Source organism: Stegostoma tigrinum, chromosome 24 (genome assembly GCF_030684315.1).
Source record: "Stegostoma tigrinum isolate sSteTig4 chromosome 24, sSteTig4.hap1, whole genome shotgun sequence".
NCBI lineage: Eukaryota > Metazoa > Chordata > Chondrichthyes > Orectolobiformes > Stegostomatidae > Stegostoma > Stegostoma tigrinum.
Window position 1 is genome coordinate 26522402 of NC_081377.1, and position 16834 is coordinate 26539235.

General features: G+C 42.1%; 1 protein-coding gene across 4 annotated transcripts in view; it reads right to left on the minus strand.

Moving 5' to 3' along the window:
* Window positions 1-5147: 5147 nt before the first annotated feature.
* LOC132205990 (amine sulfotransferase-like) overlaps window positions 5148-16834 on the minus strand; it is a 31950-nt gene continuing 20263 nt past the window's right edge. For all 4 annotated transcript variants that reach the window (XM_059654299.1, XM_059654301.1, XM_059654302.1 and 1 more), the window contains exons 5-7: window positions 16163-16257; window positions 11292-11469; window positions 5148-9081 (exon numbers count right to left, since the gene is read on the minus strand). In XM_059654299.1, the coding sequence (XP_059510282.1) occupies window positions 8942-9081; window positions 11292-11469; window positions 16163-16257 (413 nt within the window). In that variant the 3' untranslated portion in view covers window positions 5148-8941. The remainder of the gene's footprint in view (window positions 9082-11291; window positions 11470-16162; window positions 16258-16834) is intronic.

Sequence of the window (16834 nt, forward strand, 5' to 3'; positions counted from 1 at the left end):
AGAAATTAAAGAAACAATCATGCACTTAGGATTTTATGTGTAGAAGTTTCCATCTGTTGAAATTATGTAATTTATTTGATAGCCATATAATTTACAGGTTGCATTATTTGCTATTTCCAGACAAATACATAGTGAAAGATTAAAGCGTCCTGCTTGATCCTATAGGATTGCCTTGCAACCTCCCAATACAAGTCAATTCTGTTTATAGTACTATTTTAATCCTTTTCAAGCAGTTTATGCACCTCCTCACTTTTTCATCCCTAGCCAAACCTGCCACAAAAATTTTTTAAATCAAGATAAAACTAATGAATTTTTGTAAATTAGTAGCCATGAAGACATTTTTCTTTATAACAAAGTGTGAAACTGGACGAACACAGCAGGCCAAGCAGCATCTCAGGAGCACAAAAGCTGATGTTTCGGGCCTAGACCCTTCATCAGAGAGGGGGATGGGGAGAGGGTTCTGAAATAAATAGGGGGCAAGGGGGAGGCGGACCGAAGATGAATAAAGGAGAAGATAGGTGGAGAGGAGAGTATAGTGGGGGAGGTGGGGAGGAGATAGGTCAGTCCGGGGAGGGCGGACAGGTCAAGGAGGCGGGATGAGGTTAGGAGGTGGGAAATGGAGGTGCGGCTTGAGGTGGGAGGAGGGGATAGATGAGAGGAAGAACAGGTTAGGGAGGCGGGGATGAGCTGGTCTGGTTTAGGGATGCAGTGGGGCGAGGGGACGAGCTGGGCTGGTTTAGGGATGCAGAGGGGGAAGGGAAGATTTTGAAGCTTATGAAGTCCACATTGATACCAGAAGCTTGTGAAGTCCACATTGACACATTTTTCTTTCCCTGGATTTCAGTATATTCTTCAAATTTAATGTTGTTAGAAAAAGGTGTACAGAAAATGGCAACACAGTCCTCACTTCATGTTGACCTGTCCCTTGGTACCACTATAATGCAATCTTACATTTGTTCATTTGCCAATTTGTCAGAAAAGCTCTGTATGTTGGCTTTCTTAATGCTGCTTGTATTCAGACAATCAAGGTAAATTTGGGATTCTGAAGCTGTTCGGTCACTTTCCCAAGACTTTGTTTGCTATAATTCACCCTTGTCTGACAAGGATTAATTAATCCAGTTGTCAGCATTTTGTTATTACCGGCCTTTCTTCAATGCATACACTGCAGCAAATTGCCCAGCATATATCTCATTGGATCATGCAGGCGAGATGAAAGTGGATGTGTTACAAGCGGTGCACAGGGGAGAGTCTATAATTTGTTACGATTCCAAATGGATATCTGAAAATGGTTTTTATACTCCTGGGTGAGGAGGGAAGAGCTGGCCCCCTTTCATAATTCAACCCCTCCCTAGTCACAAACACGGTTAATCAAAACAAGAATCTCTTCCTTGTAAATACCTTTCCCCAAGTCAAAGGGTTTATGTTTTAAAAATTGCCAGTTTAACCATGATTTTCTGAGATAAAGAGTTTATTAGGTACCATATGTGAGAAAAGATAATTAAATGTGACACATATACACAGAGATCAAAAACGTGAATAAAGTGAATAGGTAATGACTAAAACAATACATAAATACTCCCTGCGTTCCAAAAAGTGTGTTGAGTGGAATGTAGCAGCTGTTAGGTAAACTGATGTTGGTAGCAAAGCAGTTGATTTCGAGATTCTGAGCGATATGGTTAGCTGACAGGCTCTGCTTCCTTCATGGTGCTTTCACTGGTTTACTTAGGTTCCACCATTCAGCCTAAGGAAGAAACTTCCTTTTATCTGGGGAAATGGTTGTCCTCAAACTTTCACAGTACACAACTCCACACTAGCACAGACCATGTATGCACATCCCTTTTAACTCTTTTGTAAATGGAGAACCACAAACAGGTCTGCAATTTGGGGCGTGAGACTGAGGAGATGGATTCCTATTGCGAGGGGGTAGGTCAGCTCCTTTATCTTTGCAACCTCAGGAGATCACAGACCAGTTTGCTTTGGCTTGTCTTTTTCCATTTGGAAGGGTCACTGTTTGAACTTCCTTGGCATCATCGGAAGCAACATTCTCGGCTTCCTGTCCAGACAGCTGGTGAATTTTCATCCAAGATCATCTTTTGCCACATGTCACTTTTAAATAAGTGCATCTAATTAAAAGTTCAATATCTCTATAGGTAATCCAGATTTATAATCTATTGTTATGATAGATATGATGAGCTTCATGAAAAGTGGTGTAATCTTCGTCATCACATTGCTAGCTGGAGAATCCAATTTCTAATATTCTGGTTGCACAAGGAAAAGAATTGCACTGTACCCTCTTCAGTCATAAAATCTATCTTTTGAAAACGTGAACTGAATGGAAATCTCGTGGACTGGACCAAGCAACTCGCTGCATCATGTCAGTACAGCACTTTGGGAGCAGAAACACAAAAGCTGCAATTTTCATACAAGTAAAACATTATTTGTTACTGCTTTGTAATATTTTTTCAGTATTTTATGCTGCAGCTAAACGTTTATATCTACAGTTTCTGTAGTGGCGTAGTCACTGATACGGAGACACGGTTACATCGTGATGAAGTTTGGAAAATAAATATTTCAGTGTGTACAATATTTTGAAAAGACAAAGCAAAGGAGGAGTAATTATGCTAGTATAGGGTGAAATGAGAATGTTCATGAAGAAGGATTTTGGCTCAGAGGATCATAACATAGGATTGATATGAGGGTACTTTAGGAATGGCAAATTTCAGACTAACTAAGTGGGTGTAGTTTTACCAGTGGCCAGGGAATTAGATAAGAAATTATTCAGTATATCACAAAGTCTATGTAACAAATGTAGGGAACTTTAAACTTCATGTAGGCTGAATAAATCACATTGGCACATGAGCCTGTAGAATGTTTTTGTGACACTTGTCATGAGGATTGAATGGTTCCATCATCTGTGTTAGTATTTAGGATTTCTGGATGGAAATGTTTTTAAAAAGGAACCAAAAACATTGACTAAAAATGTGAATGCACATCACCTGACCATATGGTTTGGTCAGGTCTCATGAAATTGATGTGGATTAGTCAAAATATTACCGCTCCATCGCTCTACACTTGATCATTAATAAAGTGCTGACAAGGTTATCAACAGTACTATCAAGTAGCACTTGAGGTGCCAGTAATTCCCTTCAACATTAAGGCTGAACCATGTGTGGCATCATGGATGACCCAACTATTCGAGCATCAGTGGGAATCAGGGTCAACTCTTCGCTGGTTGGAGAGCACAAAGGAGGGAGCTTGTGGTTCAGTGCAGGTGATTTTCAGGGTAATATCCAAGATTCAACTATTTTCAGCTTCATCAAAACCTTCCCTTCAACACAAGGTCAGAACTAGGAATGTTCACTCATCATGGAACAATGTTCAGCACCCTACACCACTCTTATGCTGAAGCAGACCTTAACAAATGCAGGCTTGCTTTGACCACATGCAAGCAACATTCAGGCCGCAAAAGGATCAAGCAATGACCAGCTCCAAAAAGAGAGAATCTAACCACCGTCTCTTTATATTCAATGGTATTATCATTGCTGAATCCTCCTCCAACAACAACCTGTTGATTTTCAAAACTGGACTAGCCATATAAATAAAAGAAGAAACTGCATAGGCTGAAGATCTGAAACAGAAATTGCTGGAGAAAGTCAGCAGGTCTGACAGCATCTGTGGAGAGAAAGCAGAGTTAATGTTTTGTGCCTGGTAACGCTTCTTTGGAAAAAATACTACTGCCGCAAGTCACCAAACCTCCTCAATCAACACCTTCCAAAACCATAACCTAATTAACTCTCTGTCACTGTGAAATATTTTTGTTGGTGAAGGCAAGTGCAGGATAGAATTGGATCTGCTCCTTCCCTGCCCCTCAGAGGCTTCCAAATGGGCTGGGTAAAAGGCCTGCATCAGTTCTTGAGACTCCATCATAGTTACAATGGAATTTTAGTACTTTCAACTTTCACCTCTCATATCCCAGCCAAACCCCTTACCACCAGCAAACACCCACATGATTCAATACCAACTCATGTCCTCCACCCATCTCATAATTCTTCACAGCGCCGTGGCAACTTAATGCCAACCCACCAATCACACTTGGCCAACTTACCCAGCATCACCATGAATCATTCAGGAACCATCCTGAGGTGAAATAATATAAAAGTCGAAGTCTTGATTACAGCCTTCTGTACATTAAATGAAATTGTCCCATTCATGAAAGCCTATTTAAACATTTAAAAAAGCAAACCTTTATTCATAACCGAACAGCAAAGGCAGCTAATAGGATAATTGAGCTGGGTTGGTCTGGTGGCTCAGTGGTTAGCACTGCAGCCTCACAGCGCCAGAGACCTGGGATCGATTCGAGCCTCGGGCGACTCTCTGTGCGGAGTTTGCACATTCTCCCTGTGTCTGCGTGGGTTTCCTTCGGGTGCTCCGGTTTCCTCCCGCAGTCCAAAGATGTGCAGGCTAGGTGGATCGGCCATGCTAAATTGCTCGCAGTGTTCATGGGTGTGTGGGCTATAGGGGGAAGGGTCTGGGTGGGATGCTTCAATGGGCAGTGTGGACTTGTTGGGCCAAGGGGCCTGTTTCCGCATTGTAGGGAATCTAATCTGATCTGTAATTCTCATGAATTTAGAATTCCCTAACTAGATAATTATAGATGGTGAAAAACAATACAGTATTCATCGATGTCCTTTAGTAATTGCTAACAAACAGCTGAAACAGAGTTTTTCCAATCTCATTGACAGACAGCCTTTTAAAAAGAAAATTAAAGAGTTTGGGATTTACATGTCTCATGACAGTTTTCCATCCTTCAACACCATTCATACCTGACCTATAAATTTGTGACTACGGTGCAATGGATTAAGGGCCATGCTGCACTGAGCACTCTGTTCAAAAGTGTCGACTAAGTTTGGGTTTCCCTGATGTGATTCACTATTTCCTCTACAGGAAAACATAATGTGATCGGCTTGTCAGAGGGTGGCGCTTCATCATCCAAGTGCCACCTGCCAGTTTAAGGGTCTGAGAAGTTCTCTGTGTTTCCTCAAAATCTGGTAGTAAAGTCTCATTTCAGTTTCTAATTTTGATTTCATCACTATCCTTCACTGGAAAAGAGAATGTGTGCTTAAATCAATAAACAAGAATGATGAAAATATTTATAAAGTGAGTATACTATTTATTCTTAAAATACATAAAATGCAATATTTGATAAAAATTGTCAATTAATTATCGAACTTTTATGAAGTAGTTATATTGATATTCACATAAGTATTCGATAAGGAAGAGTAGTTTGATCAAACTTAGTATGATACAGCCAACTCTCGCAGCACCTCATCAATGTCTGAGGATTACCCTTTTGGCTACCATTATAGAAAAAGGCTACAATGAATTGATGAATAGATCCGGGAAAGCAGCCCAAAAGAGTACTATCCTGCAGAAGTTGGCATATAAATTGAAAAACAAAGTCTTCCAAATGCAGGGATCCACTTATACACCAAATATACAAGTGAACCATTCCATGCGTATGAGTTCTGACGAAGTGTCACCGGACCCAAAACATTAACTCTGTTTTTACCTTCACAGATAGTGCCAGACCTGCTGAACATTTCCAGCAACTTTGTGTTTGTACCCCATGTGCACGAGTGGTCACTTTTTAAAATATCATTGGTATTCAATGAAAGGAGTGGTGTGGTCTGAATTTTCAGCGGATTTTCTGAAAACGACCTGCATCGCCTGCTCGGGCATTTATATCAATTTTGAGGTACCAGGGAGATAGTACACATTTGACAATTGAAACATTGAGATCAGCTACCAATTATGCAAATTTATTCTGGCTGTAAAGGAGCTTGACCTATATGACAAAGAAATGCAAAAATTAGGATTTCTGGTGCCAGCAAAGTGGGATCATCATTTCTGCCAGATGTCTTTAGCAATATCATTTTCAATTATATGTTTTGATTTTTATATTTTATTTATTCATGAGAAGAAATGGAAGTGTGTTGGTCCAGATTTTTCAGTTCACAAATAAACAGCACTTGCTTTCCATTACACTCGCCTGCTATCTTTTTGTGGGAGTTGGCACAGGCTTGTAATTATCACGTATATTACAATTTAAACATTGATATGTATTATTTTTATATCCAATGTATATCTGATTTACACAGATTATGCCATCTATTAAAATCTAAATGCTTATATATATGTGAATGATTGAGACTAAAATATGTAAATATTGGTGATATACGCTTAAATTTAGAGGAGACTATTAAGAAGTTCGCAGAAAGGAAGTTTAGCTAATAGTGAGAGAAAGCTGCAGATTGCAGGAATATATTAATAGGCTGGTCAGCAACACTCAAAATACTTGGGAAGGTGGGGGAATTTATCTCAAAATCCTCTCAAAAGACCTGGGAATATTTTGTCACGGGAGAACAATTGGGCGTAAAGCTATCCCATCAACAGAATGGACAATATCCTTGAGGAGCTGCGCCTCCAATCACAGGCTGGCTCTCACTTGCAAACATGGGAGGGGAGCAGTCTGCAACTGAATCATCAGTGAGGTGAGTGGGAGCAGTCAGCAAGGCTGCAAAGCTGAAGTCTGTGGGAATGGAAGGTGACGCCAGGGCCCGCGGAGCAAAGCTACCAGTCCTGGAATCTGGAAAGAAGTGTAGCTGCAGAGTAGCGAGGGAATGAAAAAGGGGTTGAAAGGGAAATACAAAGTGACGGTGAGAAGCTACAACAGGGTGGGGGAAGAGGAGCTATAAAGGTAAGGAAAGAGGAGTTGCAAATTTATACCTTTTCCCTAGAAAGCGGTGAAGTTATTGTTATGCACATGGCCAATTGGCTAATTTTTAACATTAAACAGTTCTACTTCATTAAAACATTTTTTATGTTACTTAAGGTACAGTCACCATGTCAATAACAAAGATGCAACTGTTTTGTTGAGAACTCGTCAGTCTGTGGGAAGCTTGTTTCAGGTTTTTTTTAATGTGCAGCAGCGTGTACAAGTTATTCTTTTGCATGGAAGACTTATATTGCTAAAGTTTGTTGAGTGTCTCTTCCCAATTTAAATACTGCAGTGCCCAGGAGATTAATGATTTCATGAAATGTCATGGCTTTAAGTTTACTAGGCTCAGGCTAAGTGAGGGTATTGTTGAATTTGGGGAGCACAGTGGCTCAGTGGTTAGCACCGCAACCTCACAGCACCAGGGACCTGGGTTCGATTTCAACATCGGGGAACTGTCTGTGTGGAGTTTGCACATTCTCCCCATGTCTGCATGGGTTTCCTCCGGGTGCTCCAGCTTCCTCCCACAGTCCAAAGATGTACGGGCTAGGTGAATTCGCCATGCTAAATTGCCCGTAGTGTTCAGGAGGTGTGTGGGTTATAGGGGGATGGGTCTGGGTGGCATGCTCCAAGGGGCGGTGTGGACTTGTTGGGCTAAAGGGCCTGTTTCCACACTGTAGGGAATCTAATCTAATCTAATTCATCTAAATCTGAGAGTTCAGATACTCCAAATGTCAGCAAGAATATCCCATGCGTTAAGATAAATCAAGTAGTTACTTTGTGACTTAATTAACAAATAAAGGAGTTATTGAGGATGAGAAAGAAACTCCTGAACATCAATCCATCGCCCTGAAAATCCAAAAATAATCCTGAAGAAATCTCGATAGAAGCTGTTGAAAAATAAATTATTTTGACACCAACTGGTCAGATGAGCAAATTGAATTCAATATGAAGAACACTATTTTATTATTATTTGGAACACTATTTTTGGAGAAATCAAATTAATACCCATAAATGGGACTGAAAAGTTTAGAGGAAACGAAAGACCTCAGAGTGTTTGGCCACAGATTCTAAAAGATAGTTGGGCAGGTAGGTGAAATGGTTCAGAAGAGATGCATGTGGTCTTTCTTTATTATTATGGGGAGGCTGCGACATAATGGTAATGTCACTGGACTAGAAATCCAGAAGTGGCGGCTAATGTTCTGAAAACAGGGGTCAAAATCCCACTCTGGCTACTGGTGAAAATTTAATTCAATATCATCTGGAAATAAAAAATCATCTAATACTGGCCACATAACCATTGTTGATTGCGGTAAAATACATCCAATTCACTAATGTTCTTTAGGGAAGGAAATCAATCATCCTCATCTGTTAGCTACGTGTGACCCCATACCCACAGTAAGGTGATTGACTCTGAAGTGGTCCAGATAACTAATCAATTCAAGAGTTCTTAGAGAAGGCCAACAACTGCCAGCCTTGTCAGATTTGGGATAAGTGAGGCAGGATTTTAAGTGAAAGGTTTATTGAGGTAGAGCAATAGAAGGCCAGCCAGGAATTCCTTCGAATAGTTGAGTTTGGAAGTAAAATGAAATGGTTGGATCCAAAAGAAAGCTCTTGTTTATTGCAAAGGGAAGAGAATACAAAAATTGAGAGGTTATTCTTCAGTTATACTGGTCACTAGTGAGGCTACATTCAAGTACTGTGTACAGTATTGGACTCCTAATTTAAGGAAGGATGCAGATGCCTTGGAAACAGAACAGAGAAGGTTTATCAAAGGAATCAAAGATCTCACAAGGAGACATTGGACAGGGTGGACTTGTAGTTCATGGAGTTGAGAAAATTAACAGGTAACTTGACTGAAACAGACAAGATCCCAAAGGGTCTTGTCAGATTTGATATGGAATGGATTCTTCCCACTACTGGAGAATTTACAATTACAAGTCTTTGTTTAAAAATGGACGGTAGCTTATTTGGAATTCTCTTACTTGAAAGGTAGTGGAATCAGAGCCTTTGAGTATTTTTAAGTCAGGGATGGATAGATTCTTGATGAACAAGGGGGTCAGTTCCTTTAACATCTTTGAATGCCCGTGCAGGATACATCAGGAAAAGTTCGATAGAAAGATATTGGAGAATCACACATTCTGCAATATTTGAATTTTAAAATTACTACTTATTTGGGAATGATGTCTGATCATTCACAGCACTGTCAAACTTCAGAGGAAAGTCTCCCATTTTCTCCTGGTAGATGGAATCAAACCACTCATTCTGAGACACAAGAAAGTGATTCTTCCAGTCTCCAGTAATTCCTAAAACCACATAATCAGAGATTAAACATTTAATAAAATGTACACCACAAATATGCACTATATGTAGATAATTTAATTTTAAAATTAATAACAGATTAACAATTTCAACTGTATAATACATATAGAATATAACACATCAGTGCAAATCTGAAGCAGACACATAGATGGGATAACAAATTGTGAAGCTGGATGAACACAGCAGGCCAAGCAGCATCTCAGGAGCACAAAAGCTGACGTTTTGGGCCTAGACCCTTCATCAGAGAGGGGGATGGGACAGGGTTCTGGAATAAATAAGGAGAGAGGGGGACGCGGGTCGAAGATGGAGAGAAAAGTAGATAGATGGAGAGGAGAGTATAGGTGGGGAGGTAGGGAGGGGATAAGCCAGTCCAGGGAAGACGGAGAGAAGAAGGAGGTGGGATGAGGTTAGTAGGTAGGAAATGGAGGCTCCGCCTCCACCGTATCTGCTCCCAGGATGAAAGCATTCCACTCCCGCACATCCCAGATGTCCACGTTCTTCAAGGACCGCAACTTTCCCCCCGCAGTGGTCGAGAACGCATTTGACCGCGTCTCCTGCATTTCCCGCAACACATCCCTCACACCCCGCCCCCGCCACAACCGCCCCAAGAGGATCCCCTCGTTCTCACACACCACCCCACCAACCTCCGGATATAATGCATCATCCTCCGACACTTCCGCCATCTACAATCCAACCCCACCACCCAAGACATTTTTCCATCCCCACCCTTGTCTGCTTTCCGGAGAGACCACTCTCTCCGTGACTCCCTTGTCCGCTCCACACGCCCCTCCAACCCCACCACACCCGGCACCTTCCCCTGCAACCGCAGGAAGCGCTACACTTGCCCCCTCACATCCTCCTTCACCCCCATCCCAGACCCCAAGACGACTTTCCACATTAAGCAGATGTTCACCTGCACATCTGCCAACGTGGTATACTGTATCCACTGTACCCGGTGTGGCTCCCTCTACATAGGGGAAGCCAAGCAGAGGCTTGGGCACCACTTTGCAGAACACCTCCACTCGGCTTGCAATAAACAACTGCACCTCCCAGTCACGAACCATTTTAACTCCCCCTCCCATTCCTGAGACAACATGTCCATCATGGGCCTCCTGCAGTGCCACAATAATGCCACCCAAAGGTTGCAGGAACAGCAACTCATATTCCGCTTGGGAACCCTGCAGCCCAATGGTATCAATGTGGACTTCACCAGCTTCAAAATCTCCCCTTCCCCTACTGCATCCCTAAACCAGCCCAGCTCAACCCCTCCCCCTACTGCATCCCAAAACCAGCCCAGCCTGTCCCCGCCTCCCTAAACTGTTCTTCGTTTCACCTATCCCTTCCTCCCACCTCAAGCCGCACCACCAGTCCTACCTACTAACCTCCTTCACCTGTCCATCTTCCCTGGACTGACCTATCCCCTCCCTACCTCCCCACCTATACTCTCCTCTCCACCTATCTTCTTTTCTCTCCATCTTCGGCCCGCCTCCCCCTCTCTCCCTATTTATTCCAGAACCCTCTCCCCATCCCCCTCTCTGATGAAAGGTCTAGGCCCGAAACGTCAGCTTTTGTGCTCCTGAGATGCTGCTTGGCCTGCTGTGTTCATCCAGCTTCACAACATGTGATCTTGGATTCTCCAGCATCTACAGTTCCCATTATTTCTGATACATAGATGGGATAGTTCTGTGATAGACCATCACTAACAAGGTGATCATTGAAAGTCCAATTCAGAAAAGCACGCGGCATTAAAATTAATACATCCATGGAGTGCCACCAGTGATTTCCTGAGATGGCCTTTTGTGGGTAACGTTACTGCGGTAAGTATGGATTTTGGAATCACACAGATAGGATGCAACTAAAAATCTACTGTGAGCCATTCCTGCCGAATTTGAAATGTTCTACATTAACACTAGTGCTATTTTTCTGTGAAGCAATTCAGTTTCTGAATTTTAGGTCAATCCCTAATCCAATTTCAGGTACTCACTGGGAAATACAAGCATTTTAAAAATCTAAGATACCATCCTTGAAGAACATTAATGGATCATGCACAATTAAGCCAATTATTTTTCCATATTTTCTACTATTTAAAGTTCCTCATCAGTAAAAGTAAGGCCTGAATAAGTAACAATCTTTCAAGCAACCACAAATCTGATTTATACTCTCCTAGTTTTCTTGTGATCGATGCATTACTCACCTTTTCTATAAAAAGAGCCACTCTCAGTATTGAACAACTCTGATACACCTTGGAAGTTTGTTCGAGGATCTTCTTTCATACATTTAAATGTGCATTGATTCAAAATTGACTCCAAGGTTTCTCCATCCAACTTTTTATTCAGAAAAGATGCAACTTTTTGGACAACATTCCGGAGATCCTTCAACAATTCAAAATAATGTTATTTGTTATTCAAATTCAATCTAAAGCAGAAATCTTTTCTCACACTCATAAATGTGATAGCATTCTCCTATTAATAATACATACATTTATGAATAAACTTAGCAATACAATTTTTAATGAGATCATAAAATTTGTATTCTGGTTTTAATGATTATAATTCAAAGATTTTTTCAACGTGGTCATGATCAGTGACTCAGTAATCGGTAGCCAGTGTGGGCCAGAGGCATTCACATTTATGGGTTCAAGCCACAGTCCAAACACTTGAGAACGCAGTCCAGATCTGCCATTTCAATTCAGTGGTGAGGGTGTACCACACCATTTGAAATGCAGTCATGGGAAGAGCTGTTACAATGAGGTCTTGTTTCTCTCTTTAGGTGATGTTAAGGATGTATAGAATTATTTCGAGAAGAATATGGGAATAGTCCTGGCTCTCCCAATAAATTACACAAGATGGCCTCAAATTAGTTTTTCTCACAATTTGCATTATCCCACTGTATATTCTGAATGTGAGATTCAGGCTAAGATGAAAATGACCCCTGTTTGCCTGAAAAGTTGATTGTAGATCTTCTTTCCCAGCCATTTGAGGCCAAGAATTGTCAAACTTGACTTGATCTCATTACAGTTATCGCCAAGGTTAACTGGAGAACCATATGAGATTAAAGTCAAAGGAAAAAGTCATTTGATCAATTGTGTCTGTACTTACTCTTTGCGGGAAGTATTCAAAAGTAATCACACTTTCTACACACTCCTATCGGTCAAGATTCCATTGAGCCCAGGGGATCTTGCCCACTGTTTCAATCAAGTTGCTGCTTACTCTTCTAAATTCCAGTGGATATGAGCCCAGCCTGTCCACCATTACCCACAAGAGAACAAACAAATTCCAGGCATTGATCTAGCAAACCTTCTTTGAACTGTTTCCAATGTATTCCTTTAATGAGGAGACCAATATTGTACAGAATGGTCTCTATAATGTCCTGTAGAAATGAAACAGAACCTCATTCAGAGAGAGCAAGAACTGCAGATACTGGAGTTACTGATAATACACGGTGGAGCTGGAGGAGCACATCAGGCCAGGCAGTATCAGAGGAGCAGGAAAGTTCACGTTTCAGAAATGAGGAGGGGAAAGGGAGCTGGGAAATAAATAGACAGAGGAGGGGTGGGACTGGGGAAGATAAGTGGGATTGTGATAGGTGAGTGCAGGCAGGGAGTGGTTGGGATTGATCAGTGGGATGGGAGGGGCAGATAGATGGGAGAGAAGATGGACAGTTGCGTCAGGTCAAGGAGGTGAGGGAGGGTTGGACATAGGTTGAGGCCGGGGATGGGGAGATTTCAAAACTGGTGAAATCCAAGTTTAGGCCATCAGGCTGTAGGCTCCCGAGGTGGAAAATGAGGTGTTGGTCCTCCAGTTTGCAGGTGGTATCATTGTGACACTGGAGGAGAACCAAGATGGACAGGTCACACAGAGAGCGGGAGAGGGATTTAAATGGTTGGCAACCGGAATGTGTTGTCGCTTGTCACGAACAAAGTGCAGATGCTTTACAAAACGGTCTCCAAGTCTACGTTTGGTCTCAAGAAGTAGAGGAGGCCACATTGGGAACAGCAGATGCAGGAGACCAGGTATGTGTGGATGTGCAGGTGAACCTCTGTCTGTTATGGAAGGCTTGTTTGCGCTTTGAATGGAAGTGTCAGGGTGGTGTAGGGGCAGGTGTAGCACGTCCTGCGATTGCAGGGAAAGTGCCAGGGTTGGTGAGGTCAGTGGAGAGTGTTGAGTGGACAAGGGAGTCACAGAGGGAGCAGTCTCTACGAAAAGCAGGAAAGGATGAGGAGGGAAATTTCTCTTTGTTGTGGGGTCAGATTGTAGGAGGCAGAAGTGACGGAGAATGATACTTTGGATGCAGAGGTAAGTAGGGTGATATGTGAGGACAATGGGGGGTTCTGTCTTTATTTTTGTTGGGCGTGTGAGTGCAAAAGTGCAGGAAATGCAAGAGATGCAGTTGAGCACATTTTCAATCACCAGAAAAGAGATATTACTGTCCTTGAAGTAGGAGGACAGCTGGCATATTTGGAAGTGGAACAGCACATCTTGGGAGCTGTCATGGCAGATGCAGAGGAATTGGGAGTAGGGGATCGCATTCTTGCCGGAAGGTGGGTGAGACGAGGTGCAGTCCAATGTAGCCTCGCTACTTTGTTTCTTGTGAACTACCAACCTATATCTAGGCCAGTATATTGCCTCTTAAACTGTGAGCTTTAATTTTCTGCAATAGTATTTAATGTGGCACTTTACCAACTCCCTTCAGGAAATCTACAAAAAGTATGTCCACTGATTCCTGTTTATTCACAGCATACATTACTTCTTCAAAGAACTCCAGTAAATCAATTAATAACCAAATAACACTATTCACTCCTCCTGATTGTTTTGAATTTCTCTATTTGCCCTGCTATAATGTATTTATTCATAGCTGCTGGTGTTGTTCCAATGCTTTAGGATGCCTACTGTAGGTAATTTGCATTTCCACTCAATATAGCCGTGTGGGAAGGGCTTTGGCTTTGTCTGAGCGTGCCTTCAAACATCTTTCTTCTGAGATGGGCATGGACTCCACTGGCACAGCTCAGATGGTATCAAAAAATGTGGAGTTGGAAAAGCACAGCAGGTCAGCAGCATCCAGGCTCTGCAGGGGTGAGCAGCGTGGATCCTAAACACGGCTGCTCCGTTGTGGGGGCAGCTGCCAAGATGCTGTAAGCGCCTCAACCAGGAGCAAGATGAATGAATCTGACACCCATTGCCTCATGTATCAGTTTGTGACTTGGGACTTCTTTGTACCACAGTTCTGCTCCCACCGCCATTGGCTGGTCACATGGGAGTTTTGTCTGGGACTGGTACCTCGTGGTAGGACGCCTGTGCATGATGCCTTTTAATGTGGGGGAGATGATATACAGACAGCTACCACAAGGACCCTGACAGACAGGGGTCGAAGCCCAGTGACATGGAGACCATGGGAGCCCTTCTCTGTTACGGTCTTCATTCACCTTCACAACCATTGTATTGCTCTAATTTAAATTCAGCTACCATCCGCCACCTGCTCTATCGTTGAAGTCTTCATGCTTTGACTGGAACCTCCCCCTTGACTGTAATTGGGTGAGCCTGCCAGGAGCCACGGTCCAGACAGTTTAGAATCATAGAATAGAATCCCTACTGTTTGGAAACAGACCCTTCACCCAACAAATCCACACTGCACCTCAGAGCATCCCACCCAACCGATCCCCCTCTAACTTCCCTAATCTACACATCCCTGTGAGCAATTTAGCATGGCCAATCCACCTAACCTGCATATCTTCAGATTATGGGAGGAAACCAGAGCATCCAGAAAAAATGCACTCAGACACGGGGAGAATGTGCAAACTCCACACAGACAATCGCCTGAGACTGAGAATCAAACTGTGAGGGAGCAGTGCTAACCACTGAGCCACCATGCTGCTCTGCGGTTATTCGGTATACACAAGAGAATAGCTTCTAACAATTTGTCTTCTCCGGGGTGGCATGGTGGTTCAGTGGTTAGCATTGCAACTTCACATGGCTTGGCATGACCTGGCTTCAATTTTAACCTTGGGCAACTGTCTGTGTGGAGTTTGCATATTCTCCCCATGTCTGCATGCGTTTCCTTCTGGTGCTCCGGTTTCCTCTCATAGTCCCAAGGTATGCAGGCGAATTGCCTGTAGTGTTCAGGGATGTGTGGATTAGGTGCGTTTTCAGGGGATGAGGTCTGGATGGGATGCTCTGACAGTTTGTGTGGACTTGTTGGGCCGAAGGGCCTGTTTCCACACTTTAGGAATTCTATTAGGGTGTCACTTATTTTCAGAGCTAAAAAGAAATCCATCAAGACCCAGACGCTTGTCCAGCAATTTGCAAAGTACTACTTCTCTGATGTTGTAATTAACTTGAGTTGATCACTTCCTTATATTTCGTGATTTATCATTTCCTAAATAAATATTTTTCTCTCTTGCCATGTCTCTACTCTTTGATTAATCCCATCTTCATTATTATGATTCTTTGCCCTCATTATTTTGTACCATATCTTCTCTACTTCTCGACTTGCATGGCTCACTGGAAGGTTGGCCCAAGCAAGATTGAAGTATAGATCATCCCAGTAGTACAATGCTCAATTTCCCCAGTATTGATGCCAATGTCCCATGAAGCATGGCCCATGTATTAACATTAACTGGCCATTGTACGCTTTCTCATTTGCTGTATATTTCTAACCCTATGGAAAGGTTTGCTGATTTCCTCCTTGGTTGTAGTTTAACCAATGGCACTGTCCACAAAACATGCTGCCAAATCTCACTTCTAGTGGTATAGTTTGAAGTAGTTTGTACTTTTCCCAAAATGGTAGCCATCTTGGCTTTTTTGATTCATTCATTAATGGGTTGTGGGTGCTGGTTCGAGTTGGGCCAGCAGTTATTGCCTGTTTGGAACAGAATTTCCCGTTCAATTTACATATTCAGAATTTTTCAGCATGTTCTTCAAAGTAAACATTCTAATTTATATAAAACCTGGACACAGAAGACTTAATGACATTATCCTTGCTGTAATTGTTTCAGCTACATGTAGCTGATGATTCATTCATCATCTTTAGTTACATTTATAACAGTATTTATAAACAAATATCACTTACTTTTATCATATCCTCATAAGCCACAAACAAGATGTTGAGTTCATCTTTATGACCGTACCAGCCTTTGATATGTTCAAACCAAGATCCAAAAAACACTTCAAAAATGAGTAAATACAGTGAGTCATCCACAAACATGCTTATAGTGCATTCACTTCTATCATTCCAAGTCATTAATACACATTGTAAATCATTGTGGCATGTACTGATCACTGTGCCACTCAACTTTTCACAAGTTACCATTCCTATAAATGCTTAAATTGCTGTATTTTTTTGCCAATCCTCTGTTCATGCTGATGTACTAACTCCAATACCATGGGCTCTTATTATATGGCCTTATGTGCTCTACCTTATTGAATGCCTTTTGGAATCCCAAAACTATCAGATCTCCTGGTTCCCTTTTATCAATCCTGCTTGTTACCTCCAGAACGTACTCTAATAAATTTGTTCGGCTTCATTTCCCTTTCATGGAGCCATGCTGACTCTACTTGAATATATCATGGATTCCTAAATTCTCCCCAATTACACAAAATACTTTAACATTTGCTTAATGACATGTGAAGCTATCAAATAAAAGCAAAATACTACAGATATTAGAAATTTGAAACAAAAACTACGTGCTGGAGGAACTGAGCAGGTCTGGCAGCATCTGTAGCAAGAGAAACTGAGGTAATT